The 14,255-nt window shown below is 51.4% G+C and overlaps 1 protein-coding gene and 1 long non-coding RNA gene across 2 annotated transcripts; one reads left to right on the plus strand and one right to left on the minus strand.

Annotated features, from left to right (window-relative positions):
• Positions 1-2,080: 2,080 nt before the first annotated feature.
• Positions 2,081-6,860, minus strand: Gtf3c5 (general transcription factor IIIC subunit 5). Its single transcript, XM_077108625.1, has 3 exons — positions 6,444-6,860; positions 4,086-4,305; positions 2,081-2,682 (listed from the first exon to the last, which is right to left on the minus strand). Exons 1-3 carry the CDS (start codon positions 6,594-6,596, stop codon positions 2,480-2,482), a joined length of 576 nt encoding a protein of 191 aa, XP_076964740.1. The 5' UTR covers positions 6,597-6,860; the 3' UTR covers positions 2,081-2,479.
• Positions 6,836-12,622, plus strand: LOC143392227 (uncharacterized). The gene is made up of 3 exons (XR_013090323.1): positions 6,836-7,270; positions 10,238-10,285; positions 12,255-12,622. It is a non-coding gene; the product is annotated as an uncharacterized LOC143392227 (long non-coding RNA).
• The last annotated feature ends 1,633 nt before the right edge of the window (positions 12,623-14,255 follow it).

A 14,255-nucleotide genomic window follows, 5' to 3' on the forward strand; every position in this document is an offset into this window, starting at 1 on the left:
ATGGGGTCTTGGTATGTTGCCCAGGCTGCCACGAACTCCTGGACTCAAGTGATCCTCCTGCCTCTGGGACCACCAGCATGTGCCACTGTGCCCACCAGCATGTGCCACTGTGCCTGGCTCTTATCTTCCTATGGGCAGAGAATAATGCCCCTCTGAGGTTATGATCAAAGCCACTGCCACAGTCTAGGCCACACCCCACAAGCCCTTGGCCCTCGGATACCAGCTCTTGGTCCTTCCTTTGCATGTGCCAAATCCCTGGTCTGGAACGTTCTCCCAGATCTTCACCTGCCTGGCTCTGTCACTCAGACTTTGGTTTCCAACACCAGCTCCTCTAGAGCCCTCAGTCCCCCACCCACCCAGCCACCAGTTATCTCCTTGAAGTCCTCGTCCATTTGCTCATGCTCCGCAGTCCCCACTCAAAACAGAACCTCACCCCACGGGGTCCCAGGGGGTCCACAGTAAGCACCTGCTCAGGACTTGTTGAAGGAAATGTTTAATTAGGAAAGGGGATGCTCCCGTCCTCCATCCTCTGGAGATGACCGTTCTGGGCCCACCTTGCAGACTTTCCTATTTTCTAGGCTTCTATTATATACCACAATTTATTTTGATGCCTCAGAATATGTTCTAGTGCCTGCCCTGATTCCAGGGAGGTGCCCGGACATGTGCCACTCGGTACTGGCAGTTGGCTCTCCAGAAGCTGCATAGATGGCAGATGTCGCCTCCTGTGGGCCACATTGCACATGCGCTTCTCCTTTGCATTTCTGCTGGTGCCAATCTTGCCCCCAATGCTTCCTAGTGAGGCCCAGATACTCTCAGGGCACCTCACTCAGGACCAGCTCTATGTAGGCACCAATGTCACAGCAAAGAATGAAGCAGGCCAAACTGTTCCTTTGGGGAACTCACACTAAGAGGAGAAATTTTTTTGCCAGGAGACAAAAGATCATGAGTTCAAAGCCAATCTCAGCAAAAGTGGCTGAATGCCCCTGAGCAATACCCAGTGCCAAAAAAAAAAAAAAAAAAGTACACAAAAATAAGTACAAAAATAAAATATGGCACTAAGCCCCAAGCAAGGCCTAAGGGATGGGCAAGACCAGGACTAGGTGCTTCCCACACAGCCTGGGGACTCTGGGTCTCAGCTTCCTCATTAGCAAAATGGAGTGATAGAGCCCTGGAGAGTCACACAGCCCAGCACCCTGGGGATGCCAGGGACAGCAGCAGAGTAGGCGAGTGTCACCAATCTCAAGCAGGTGGTCTCAGACTCATGTTCTTTGTTTTTTTCCTACTCTATTCAGCTCTGGCTTTTCCACAAGCAAATCCTACTTTTTCATTTCAATGTGTGGCTGGCCTCTAGGGAAAAACCAGCCTTTGATAATGCCCAGGCCTGCCTTTCCAACAACGCCCCGGTCTCTAATTATGTCAAGACCATCTCAAGTAAAGAGTTCACTGCGTTTGAGTTGCTGTGGTTCATCACGTAGGGATGTGCATATGGGGGAGGGCTGGGAGTCATCCCACCTGGGCTCCCCTCGGTGCAGAAGCCCGCCCAGAGCCTGTGCTCAGGAGCTCACACTCCAGGGTGACAGGACACAGACCACAGCCAAGTGCATAGTGAGCCATGTCCAGCAGAGGCACAGCCAGCTTGGGACAGCACAGGAGACGGTTGGGCTGGGCAGACGCAGAAGCAACCTCCAGCTGTAGGGGCAGACCTAAGGTGGCCAACAGCAAGGGTGAATGGGGCCAAAGTTCTACAGATGAGCCTGGCAAAGGGAGATGACAGAGGCAGGATTGATCACAAGGATGGCTGTGAAGTCTGCCTGGGATGGAAAGGGCCAAGGCCACAAGGAAGGCAGAAGAGGTGGAAAGGGCAGGGGTCAGAGTTGGGGTTCACAGGTAGTGTTGCTGCTGCTAACCCCAAGGTCCAGAGAGTGGCTAGTCAGCTATGATCAGGGGCCAGAACCACAGAGAACATTTCTCAGTGGGAACCCTCAAGTCCCACAGACAAGTTCTCTGTACTATAGTGGTCCTTGGGAATGAGCCAGCCTGGGAACCACCAGGCTCATGCTATATTCGACACTGTGCTAATAAAATGTGCTTTTAAAATTTAATTCAACTCCTGGAATGGTGGCCACACCCCAAAACCCAGCAACTGGGGAGGCTGAGGAAGGAGGATCACAAATTCAAGGTCACCCTGGGCAAGTTAGTGAGACCCTGTCCCAACACAAAATATAAAGACTATGGATGTAGCTCAGTGGCAGAGCACTTGCCTAACACGCATGAGGCCCTGGGTGCCATCCCCACTACTGAGAAAAAAAAAAAAAGAAGAAAAAAACAAAGGAAGAAAGAAATTTAACCCAAGAGCTACTATTGTCAGTGGGAATCTGAGGCTGAGAGGCATGCCTGAGGCCTCCTGTCATGAGTCCTTGGACCCAGGCCCTCTGGCCGCAGGGCTCTCTGACCCCAGCCCTGCAGTAGGGCAGGGTCCTTACCGGTGCTGCGTCTCGGGTCGATAGAAGTAGTCCACTGGGGTGTCCAGGCGGGAGAAGATGGGTGGGGGGATGTAGAGCGGCAGCTCTTGGTGGAAGAACACCTCCTTCTCGGGCCTGAGCAGGAGCACTTTGTCATACATCGACATGTGCCTACCACTGGCTTCCGTGTGCACGGCCAAGTACTGGAAGTCAGACATTCCTAGAAAGAGAAGAGGACAGATGGCAGACACCATGGCCAGGGACACTCATCTAGGACCTTGCAGCTGCCACACAACACCCTTATCCCCCCAGGGAGGATGGAGATGGGAGATAAAGCAGCATCCTCCCACCCTCCCCATCCTCCCACACTCCCCGCATTCTGAATGAATCACTTCCTGTAAAAGCGACTGGGGTGGGGGGCAGGGTCGTGCTTCTTAACTTGTGGAAGAAACACCTGGGACCCACCTTCTACCAAGCTCGGAGGCTAATGCTGCCAGTCCAGGGCCACTAAGCAGCACAGGCTGGCTCAATTAGAGAGAGAAATGCCAAGTGTGGTATCTCAGGGACGACGAGGAGCACCTGTCCCAGAGAGGATGCCCCCTCTCTGAGGAACACGGCTTCCACAGTGTGACTGGCACCCCAGTGCAGCCAAGTGACCCTAGCTCTGCTCTGCTTTGGTCTCCTCTCCACTTCCCATTTTCCCCTTCAACTTCCCTTTTCCCTCCTCAATCTTTAATACTGGAATCTGTAACTTCTGGCATTTCTAAGGCTTATTGGAAATCTGCCATGCGCCTCCTGTGTGCCGGGCCCAGCCCTTTAACAAGCACCATCTCCAGAATCTTCTCAAGGCCTAAGGAACTCAGGGCTCTGCAGTCCCCTTGAACAGGCAAGGAGGCAGAGACTGAGGGAAGCAAGTCGTCTGCCCAAAGAATCTGGAAGAGCCCAGAGAGGCCCAACTCCAAAGCCTGTGCTCTTTCTTACCCCACCTCCCCAGGCCCCGCTTATGGCCCCTCCAGGGACTCCCTGTAATTACCAGCCTGACTCTAGAGGGGAGGCAAGAGCAACACCATCAACACCAAGATGCTGATCCAGAACACTGGGCACAGACTAGTCCTGCCCTCCAGGCTGATCTGGCCCACAAGGTGGCTTCACTAACACTCAGAGAAAGCCAGAGTCCTGGCTTCTCTTAAGAATACAGAAGAGGGCTGGGGATGTGGCTCAAGCGGTAGCACGCTTGCCTGGCATATGTGCGGCCCGGGTTTGATCCTCAGCACCACATACAAAGATGTTGTGTCCGCCAATAACTAAAAAATAAATATTAAAAAAAAAAAAATCCCCTCTCTCTCTCTTAAAAAAAAAAAAAGAATACAGAAGACTGGACAATGACAGCCCCCAGCCCCCAGGGGAGTGCTGGCTGGAGGAAGGAAAGCAGCCTTCAGGACAGTGCCTGTGCTCTGCTGCTCCACATAGGCCAGCCCCCAGGCCCGGGGCACATGCTGGCAGCTGTAACTATGAATATTTCTAAGGCTTGCTGGTAATTTGCAATGTGCTTTTCACTGGGCAGATGACCCACATGCCTCCAGAGCAGGCCTGATAACCCAATGCCTCAGAGATGTCAATTACCCTGAAATTTGTAAATGGTAGAGACGACACCCAGGATCTCCATGTCAAACTCGACCTTGGAGTAGGCCTCCACCCCCGGCACTCCTCTCTGCTGCCGGGTCCTCTTCCTGATCCGGAGCAGCAGGCTGCTGGTACTGAACCTGTTGGCACACACTGGGTGGCAGTATGGGTCCTTGGGTCGGAAGTACAGCTCCAGCCTCTTGGTGGGGTCTGTATAGATCTGCAGTGAGGGGAGGGAGACAGGGAAGCAGAGGGCAGCTGAGCAGCCAGTGGGAAGTTGCCCCTCCCAAACCTGTTGGTGACTGAGGAAGGTCAGGAGGCTCATGTTCCATGATGCGCTCTTAGTTCCAAAAGGCTCATTTTCTAAATCCAAGTGGCTCAATCTCTTATCTAGTAGAGAAAAGAAGGGTAAATAGTCTCCTTCTTTCTAAGGGTTTATAAAGATAACAACTTCCAATTAATAAAAGCCACCATCTATCAAGTGCCTCTTCAGTGGGGGCATAATGTGACTCTTCTGGCAACACTATCACCCTTGTTTTGCCTTTGAGGTAACAAAGGCTCATGGGCTTGGGCGATTTGTCAACACTACCTACTCCAGGAACCATGCACCCTGCCAGAACTGATTATGGTTTTCAGTCTCATATGCAAATATGTCTAGGTCCAAAGGAGATTAAATTAGTACTTGTCTCTGAGGAGCAGTCACCTACAACTTTCAAAGCAAACCTTAAGAATATTACCTACCTTCCAGGAGTATTACAATAATTATAAATTAATTAGGTGTTAAGCACTCCTCCTCATGCCTACCTCAGGGTAAACACTGTAATTTAAGTATGAATGAGAGTTTGCCCCATACTGGGAAAGAGGAACTCAGTGTGCCTTTGGAAGCAAGGGATGAGACCATCTGCAAGCTGGCCTGCTGGCTGCCCAGCACCCCAGATAGGGTGTGGCCCTCAGGAAATGCTCAGGAACTCTCCAAGAACAATGGTTACAAGAGCCTCAATCCTTGGGAATCCTGTTCTCATAAAACACATTTCTATGAGTCCTGAGGGAGTGGAAATGAATGCAGATGTGGACCTGAATAGAGTTGGTGCTCAGGAAATATGAGTAGAACCGATGTCTGATGAAGGGGTGCACTTCCAAGGGGCTCACACGTGGTTTAGAATCAGACACACAGGAGTTAAGTCCTTGTTGTGTCATTCAAGAGATACCAAACCTAACCTTTCTTACCTGCCTTTAAGAAATAGGAATTAAAACATAGTATCTAACTCATTAGAATGTTATGAAATTCAATCATACATTTGACAAAAATTAAGAAGAATCAGGCACTCATAAATATTAGGAGTACAGAAGTCAAGGAGAGAGGTTCCTGCTCTTAGGGAGTTTACAGCCTCAGTGCCAAGGAGCTGAGACAGACAATAAATATCAAAACAAAATTTCAGACTGGAATTAAAGTTATAGTGTTCAGAGAAAACCTCTCTAAAGAACAGACATTTCAAGATGTAGTTCATGTAAAGAATACAGAGAGCCTCATTCCCAACTGCCCCACTTGCTGTGTGACCCTGAATAAACTATATCAGTCCCTTGTAAAATGCAGTAATAGCCAGGCACAGCGCCGGATGTCTTCACCTGGAAGCTACCAGGTATATGGTATGTTTGCTACTGGAAGGTTGAAGCAGGATGGAAAGGTGAGGCCAGTCTGGGCAATTTAGTAGAAACTGTGTTCAAAAAAAAAAAACTTTAAAGGGCTGGGATGTAAAGTGATAGAGTGCTTGCTTGTCTACCATGCCTGAGGTCTTGGGTTCAAACCCCAGTACCACCAAAACCACAAATCAATCAATCAATCAATCAATCAATCAATCAATCGCAGGTCCGACCCTACACCCTCGTAGGCTCTACGGTGGGTGGAATTTAATTAAAATAGTAGAACGTGCCTGGCACAGAATAAGAGGTTAGCTAGCGCATCTCTAAGCCCAGGGGCGGGCAGGCAGGTAGGCAATTCTTAATCCGGGGCGGGGGGGAGGGGTGGCCCTTGCTCTCTACTCCGAGCAAAAGGACCAGGCGACTCAGCACAGGCCGCGGGGCGGCGGCTTGGCCACGTTCGCGGCGCGGATGCCGGGGGTGCTGTTCATGCCCGGAGACGGGATGGAAGAGGGCCCAGGACCTCTCCTAGATCCTCCCCACAGGGTCCCTTGGGTGCTGAGCGCGCCCTGGGCACGCGTCTACGAAAATCCGCCCACTGGCCGCAGGCCCCACCTCCGTTGCCAGGGAAACCACATTTCCCATCGAGGCCCCGCCCCTTCAGCTACTGTCTCTCGACTCGGTCCCTCCCCCGCTGTTCAGAAGAGTCCCCGCTCTTACTCGGGAGACGCCTTCCTCGCCGCCCAGAGTCGATAGCATCTTGGCCACGTCGCGCACCACGCCCGGGTACTCCACGCACACCAAGCGCCGCTCCCGCCGCAGATCCACAGGGACCGCGGCCCTCGGCCCCGCGTCAGTCTTCTCCGCCGCCATCCTTGCACGCCTAGGCGGACCCGCCACGGTCCTTCCCTCAAAACGCTCCCAGAGGCCTCGCCTCAATGGTTCCGCGAAGAAATCATTCCGGCCTCCCTCGCCTGTCGCGTATCCTTAAATCCTCAGGTTCAGAAAGGCTCCAAGGCCTCGGGCAGCAAACACCCCGGGCTAACCGCGGAGACTTTGGAGTGAACCACAGCAGCGTCTTGGACTTTTTGTTTAAAACGAAGAGGGCTGGTCCGAGGGGCGGGGCCGGGGCTCTTCAGCTAGTCTGGGACCCGGAGGATTTTAAGACACCACCCTCGACTTTAGCCAATGAGAAGCCGGGGGCTGAACTGAGATCTTAGCCAATGAGGAGTCCGGAAGAAGTCAGTTTCCGCCCCTTCCTTGCTCCTTGGTATTAGCCAATACGGAACCAGGACTTGCTCTCTTCCGCAGATCCCACCCAGTAAGGGCTTGGGGGAGGGCCTTGGGCTTCTGGCACGCCTCCTGCCGTGGAGAAGAGTCGCCACGGGCCGCGTAGGAGCCGATCCCGAGTCCGCCGGGCGTCGTGGAGTGGCGCTCGCCTCACCTCCCGCACGCAGATCCCGAGCTCTGGGCAGGGCGCTGGCGTCCTCTTACTAGACTGCTAAGCCCCTGCTGTGTGCTGACACGCTTCCGACCCGGCGGGGAAGGTGGGCGAGACTCCGCGGCTGGCGCGGGGCCCCTAAGCCCAGCGGAGCGGGCCGAAGGGGTCGGAGGCGGGACGGCAGGGAGAGAACGTGCCTAGCGACTTGGCCTTTTCGGAGTGAGGCCCGGACCCCGTGAAGGGCTTTCGGCGGGATCCCTATGGCCGTTTTGTATTCAAAAGAACTCTCGTGTGGTGTGGGGAGTGTGTCCGAGGGCGAGAGGGGTTTCGGGCCAGCCAGCCGAGAAGCCGCGGGATCCTGGCGGAGACGCTCAGGCCGGGGGCCAGGGAAGTGGCCCGGGGAGTGGAAAGAAGGGACTAGATTTGAGGATGTCAGGAGATAAAAATCAAGAAACCCCTTGGGTATGGGCACCCTCGATTTTTGAAATGATTTCTGAATTACTCGTCGTTGTGGATGGATTTAAGAAGGCAGAACAAGGCCGGATGAGGTGGTACAGCCTGTAATCCCAGCAACATTGGGAGACTGAGGCGGGAGGATCCGCAAGTTTCAGGCCATCCTAGATGACTTAGTGAGACCTTGTCTCCAAATAGAAAGGGCTCGGGTTGTGTCTCAGGGTAGAGTGTCTCTGGGTTCAATCCTCCGGTACTCACAAAAAGGGCTGGGGGAGGAAACTGCAAAGTTTGGGCCATCAAATACATTCCAAAAGGAAAACGGCATGACTCCATGTGCAGTATGTCAGACGGGAACCCCACATCTTGGAAGCAGGATCCCCTGTGAGCAAAATGAGAATCAGCCAGCAAAGGGTGATGGGTGAGCCAGAAGAAAACCATGCATTTCAACAGAGCTGCCTACTAGGGTGCAGCGGACCTGGCCTGCCTCTGCAGGGGAGACTTGTGCATTCAGCCACAACAAAAGGGGTTCTGTGTAGTGAAGCCAGGGTTCTCCTCCAGAATTTTCCTGACCTTGAGATAAAATTTTCTTTCAAGCTTCTCATGTCCTTTTTTTCTCATTTGGTGCTCTCCAAACAGTCATATGATGACTTTTTTTTTTTTCCTAGAAAGGAGAATCTGAATAACATGCATATTTTACCCCTGCTTGCAGTTGTAAATTAACAAATTGGATTTACACCAGACTCCTGTGAGTCTGGTACACATGAGTCAGTCTCAAAGCCTTTGTCACTATCAGTAGAGCTGACATAAAATATTGGATGCACATTGATGCAATATTTTGGGACATATATTAAATATTCATTGTTTATCTGAGATTCTGACTTAGCTGGTGTTTGTTGTTGTTGTTGTTTTTGCAAAATACAGCTCCCCTACCTATGGCTGTGGAAGCAATTCAGTTTTTCATCTTGCAAAGCTGATTCCAAACTACCTGGAACTTTAGTGAGCCTGCTCTCCAATCTGATGGTCCTCTAGTTTTTTTCTGTTTAATCTCCTCTTGGGGAAGCAAGAATGATTTTTCTAGGTTGAAATCTCACTCTGTCCCTGTCGCTAGTGACTCCCCCACAACTTCTTCCTCCCACATCTGGTCAACTTCTCCTCAGTCTTTAAGTTTCTGCTTAGACTTCACCTTGACCCTGAAAGTTAGGTTGGTGCTATTTTTTGTGCTTCTGGCACCCAAATGCACCCCATCATGGAACCTGGTCTTGTTTTTTTACTGGCTGTTCTGTTCCACTAAGCAGCAGCTTCCTGAGGGTAGAGACTTTCTGGTTACCCAGTGTCTTCATAGGGTGTGGCACAGAGCAGCTGCTCAGGAAAGGTTTACTGAATGAGTGGACGAGGCCTGTGGCTCGTTCCAACCTAAAATGCAGTCCAGCCCCTTGGTTAGGGGATGGCCATGGGGGTACTCAATCAGGGCTCATCCAGTAGAATAATGTCCCCAAAGTCCACAGGAACCAAGGACAGAATAAAGGTTTGAGGGGAAAACAAGGGCCAACCTCAGAGCATCAGACCAAGCTTCTGGAGGACAGAGAATTGGTCCTGCCTGGGACCCAAGCAGGGAGGTCAGAGAGGCCAAGAAACATCAGGAACCAGGTTAAAGGAGGCACCATGCACACAGGCACCATTTAGTAAATGCTCCCTACTATGTGCTGGACCTTGTGCTTGGCTCAGACAATGCAGCCAAGAGACCACAGACCCTGCCTCCATCCATATTTGACTAGCAGAGACAGCTACCAAATAAAAGGTAGCTCAGTAGTAGAGCGTGTATGAAGTCCTGGGTTTGATTCCCAGCACCATCCCCAAAGGGAAAAAGAATCCACCTGTCATACTACCAAGTAATGCAGCATTAAGGAAAACGCAGGCCCAGTATATTGCTCTGTTTTTCCAACAGGCCCCAGCCCCCTCCTGCAAACCCAGGAGTTCATACAGTAAGCTCTTAAACAGCCTTCTATGCTGTAGGCTTAGAAGACAAGCACCAAACTAACCTCACAAGGTCAAGATGAAGTCTAAGCTGAAACCTAAAGAATGAGGAGCAGGGCTGGGGATGTGGCTCAAGCGGTAGCGCGCTCGCCTGGCATGCGTGCGGCCCAGGTTCGATCCTCAGCACTACATACAAACAAAGACGTTGTATCCGCCGATAACTAAAAAAAAATAAATATTTAAAAAAAAAAAAAAAAAAAGAATGAGGAGCAGTCAGCCAGGTGAGGGAGGGACACTAAATAGCAGGAGCCTTTGCTTGCTCAGGCTCAGCCCTTCCTTGGCAGATGGGGCACGCTGGTGTGGGAGCCGGTGGGGTGACCTGTTCTGTACCCTCCACTGCAGCCTCAAGCACTAAGGTCATGCCAGACCCAGCCCTCGGCTGTCCTGTGTCCAACTGATGTACTGATCCATATACTGACCTGGGGGAGTACAGACCGCTGTTCTGCCCTCACGGTGACCCAGGGCAGTGGAAAGGGACTGCTGGCTGATTGGTGGCTGATTGGCAAAGTCGAATCCCACAGGCAAGAGTGGTGGGAAAGCCATCTGGTACTTCTGACCACTTTAATCTCCCCTGTTTGTCTTCTAGCCAGGGCCTTGAATGCTGAATGACATCAGGGGACCCCCTTCTGTGGTGGTACTGGAATATGTATCCTTTTGAGGGGGGGTTCTGGGAATGGAATCCAGGGTCTTGCACATGCTAGGCTAGTAGTCTACCAATAAGACACATCCCCACCCCTGGATCTATATTAACCAAGAAGAAAGAGGACTTTTTTCTGTGCTTCTGTAGTGTTGGGGTGTCACTCAGGGGACAAGGCTCTAGCATGATAAGGTCCTGAGTTTCATCCCCAGTGATGCAAGAAAATTCCTTTTGGCTTCAGAATCTGCATATTCCTCCTTGAGCTTCTAGGTGGGTCTGTGAAGCACACAGTGGGTGCTTTATATTCCCTAGCCCCACTTGACTTGCTGCACCCTGGACTGGAGCAAAGACCTAGGTTTGGTGTTGGCCACCAGAGGGCCACAGAGCGTCCTTGTGGGTAACACAGCCATCTGGTGGTCACAGGTGCTCATGACACCCTGGGAGAAAAGGCCAAGTGGCTGGCCCGGCATACTGGGGCCAGAGGCCTAGGTACCTGGCAACTCATGGAAGGTTTGCCCTGGACGTAGTCAGCATCCTTCTCTTGAGGAGGTGAGACCCTGCACACTTACACACAAGCCAGGGTCAGGAATTGTCCCACACAGTCCCATCACTGGGTGACAGGTGACAGGGACCTGGGGATGGGTCTGTACAGAAGTTTCAGTTTTCTTTTACTTCCAAATGGGACAGATTATTCCAAAGGACATTCTCCTCCCCCATCAACTTGTATTCCAAAGCAAAATTAAATCAAATACACATAGGACTGAATTTCAAAGTTTGTTCATAAATAGAGATTATGTTAAATATTTTTTTAAATGTCCCTGGTAGAGGCAAATTTACGATGAAACTAATACAATTGAAGGACCAAGGCACATCAATTGTATGTGCCTTTTTCAAAGGCCCTTGGAGGTTCCTGTAAGGAGATGTTTCTATGCAGGCTGAAATAGTCATCTTAGCTGCAGTGGTAAACCAGCTGCACCTGTCCCATCCAGCCAGTGGTCGGTCCATCCAGCTGGTCCTCCATCTCACTTCTGCCTGTGTTGGGAGATCCAGGCACTCAGGTGTGGGGGCTTTGGCTAAGGGAAAGCTCACTTAGGAACACGTTTAGTTGAAGTGGAGTGGAATACAGGGGTGTGGTTTGCAGTCCTGGGGTGAGGTGTCGCTCAGTGGTAGAGGCCCCCTTAGGTTGTGTGAGGCCCTGGGTTAAGCTGTTGCTGGTCATCATGTAGCAATGCCTTCGGGGGATGCACACTCCTTCACCTTCTGTGACAACTCACTGATGCTGTGACATGAAAGGCCAAGGCAGGATAGTGCTCAGAGCTATAATTCAGATGGTGGGCAATTGCACCCCCTGGTAGACGTGCACAACTGGAAAGGGTGGAAAACTGTGGCAGCTCCTCAAATCAGTTAAAAGAAGATTGCCCCCAGATACTGCGGCTGGACCCCTGCACACCCACGCCCATAGTGGCAGCAGTCCCTGCAGCCAGGAGGAGCCGCCCACATCCCCGTTCCGGATGGGGGAGTAGACCAAGTGTGGTGCAATCCCGAGGTGGGGTATTACTCAGCCTGAAGAAGGAAGGAGATTCTGACACCGGCTGCCACACAGATGGAACTTGAGGACAGTGCACTGAGTGAATAAGCAGCCATGAAGGGGCGAGAGGGGCACAGTGCCACTTAAAGAGGCCTTGAAACCAGGAGCCAAAGTAAAATTGTCTTTTAAGTAGTTTTCACAGGTATTTTGTCCCTCCCCAAAGCCCCACGTGTGAAAGGCTGGGTCCCCAGCTTGGCCCTGTGGTAAAGGAGTGGGAGTTCTTCAGGGTGGGGGACACACCCTTGAAGGGTAGCGGGACCCCAGCCCCTTCCTCTCCTCTTTCAGTCCCTAACCATCAGACGAGCATTTTGCTCCACCTGGCACTTCTGCCATGGGGCACTGCCACTCCCCCAAAACAACATGTCCTCTTGACCACAGGTTGGAGCCTGCGAAACCATGAGCCAAAGTACACCTGCATGAGAGGGCCTTGTGTCCGTGATGGGGCTGACCAGCACGCCTGGCCCAGCATTAGCAACAGTTTTGGAAGCTGCCAAGTTCTTTACTAGCAGTAACAAAGAACAAAACTTGATCAGCCACACCAAGAACTCCATCCTCTCTGGAGAAATCACAGAGGCGAGCAGAGAATGCAGCCCAAAAACCTAGCAGAAAAGTAAGGACAACCAACACTTCATTAATATAGATAGCACTTTATCTGGGTTTTGCTGCTTTATAGAATTGAAAATTTGTTTTAATTTTCAATTATCCATTTTATTCACACCTAATTTTGATTCTTTTTGGAGGGAATGCTGGGGGCCAACCTGGGGGCCTCATGGCTGCTGGGCAAGTGCTCTGCCATTGAGCTGTGCCCCAGCTCTGTTTTGTTTTGTTTTTTGGTACCAGGGATTGAACCTAGGAGCACTTAACCACTGAGCCACATCTCCAGCCTCTATTATATTTTATTTTGAGACAAGGTCTCTCTAAGTTGCTTAGGACCTTGTTAAGTTGCTGAGGCTGGCTTTGAACTTGTGATCCTCCTGCCTTAGCTTCCCAAGCCCCAGGGCCAGCCTTGGTTTTGTAGACCTAATTCTGAATACTTTGGCTTGGAAAAGACACTAAATGATATAAGCTTAAGTTCTGCAGTTGCCTGGAAGAGGCACAAAAATATGTGTGTCAAGTGAGTACAGCCACAGTCACACAGTGACACCTGGGTCAACAGACCAACCTCCCACGGTGGCTCTATGAGATCCTGTCATGGGGGAGGTTGCAGCAGTCTAGGTTTGTGCAAATACACTCTGATGTCTGCATGGGACAAAATGGCCCAACGACCCGTTTCTCAGAACATTTCCAGGTCCTCTACAACACTGGACTGCAGGTGAGTAGTGGTGGCTGCCCCTCCCAGAAGCCTCTCCACATTCACACCCTCCAACTCTCCTGCCCTGACTCCATGTTTCTCCCACTCCCACCCTGATGCATATTGGTGGCATCTCTTTTTTAGAGAAAAGGGAAAAGAAAAAACCTTTGGGGCTGAGGACAGTGGTAAAGCACTTGTCTAGCATGTACAAGGGGGTTCCATCCCCAGCACTACAAAACTCATACACACACAGAGACTTTTTAATTGAAATACAACCAAAAGCATGTTGTCTTAGTCCATTTTCTGTTGCTAGAATGGAAGGCCCCAGATTGGGTAATTAATAAAGAATAGAGGTTTACTCAGCTAGGGTTCTGGAGACCCAGAGGTCCCGTGTGGAGGGGCTGCTTCTGGCCAGGACGTCTTGCTGGGGGCCAGGGCTCTGACTGCAGTGCTTCCAGCTGCCAATGGTGGAGCTGGGGTGTCCAGCAACAGGGAGGAGAGAATCGTCACTGGCCCCATGCCCTGCTGACTGACCCTCAGACAGGAGGAGAGACAACAGAGGCATGCTGCTATCTTAAGCAACTCTCTTTGGGGACCATTTGTTTTGTAGCCTGTGTGAACAGAGCTTGCGGTTCCTGGTCTGCACCACTATGGACCCAGCTGCTGGAACGCTGCCCTGCAAGTCATTCCTGCTGCTGTGAGCCAGATGCCGGGCATGGAGAAGCTGGGTCACCTGGAGACCGAGTGCTGACCTGAGGGGAGACTGAGGCCCTGTTTTCCACGAGCCTGCGCCATCTCACACTTCTGCTAGCCGCACTTGAGAGTCCAGCTACGCTTGGTGTTCAGTCACTTCTCATTATCTTACCACTGAGTGGCAGTTCTGTCTCCTGTGTCTTAAGTTTGCATTTCTTTCCTCCCTAGAGATATTGAGCAGGCAGGTGCAGTGCCCCACACCTGTAATTCCAGCTGCTCAAGAAGCTCAGGCAGGAGGACTACAATTTCTGGGCAACTTTGAGACCCTGTCTCAAAGATTAAAAAGAGTGGGGATATGTGGCTTAGCGGTAGCACTGGCCTAGCATACATTCAGT

This window comes from Callospermophilus lateralis, chromosome 2, assembly GCF_048772815.1.
Source record: "Callospermophilus lateralis isolate mCalLat2 chromosome 2, mCalLat2.hap1, whole genome shotgun sequence".
NCBI classification, from domain to species: Eukaryota; Metazoa; Chordata; class Mammalia; order Rodentia; family Sciuridae; genus Callospermophilus; species Callospermophilus lateralis.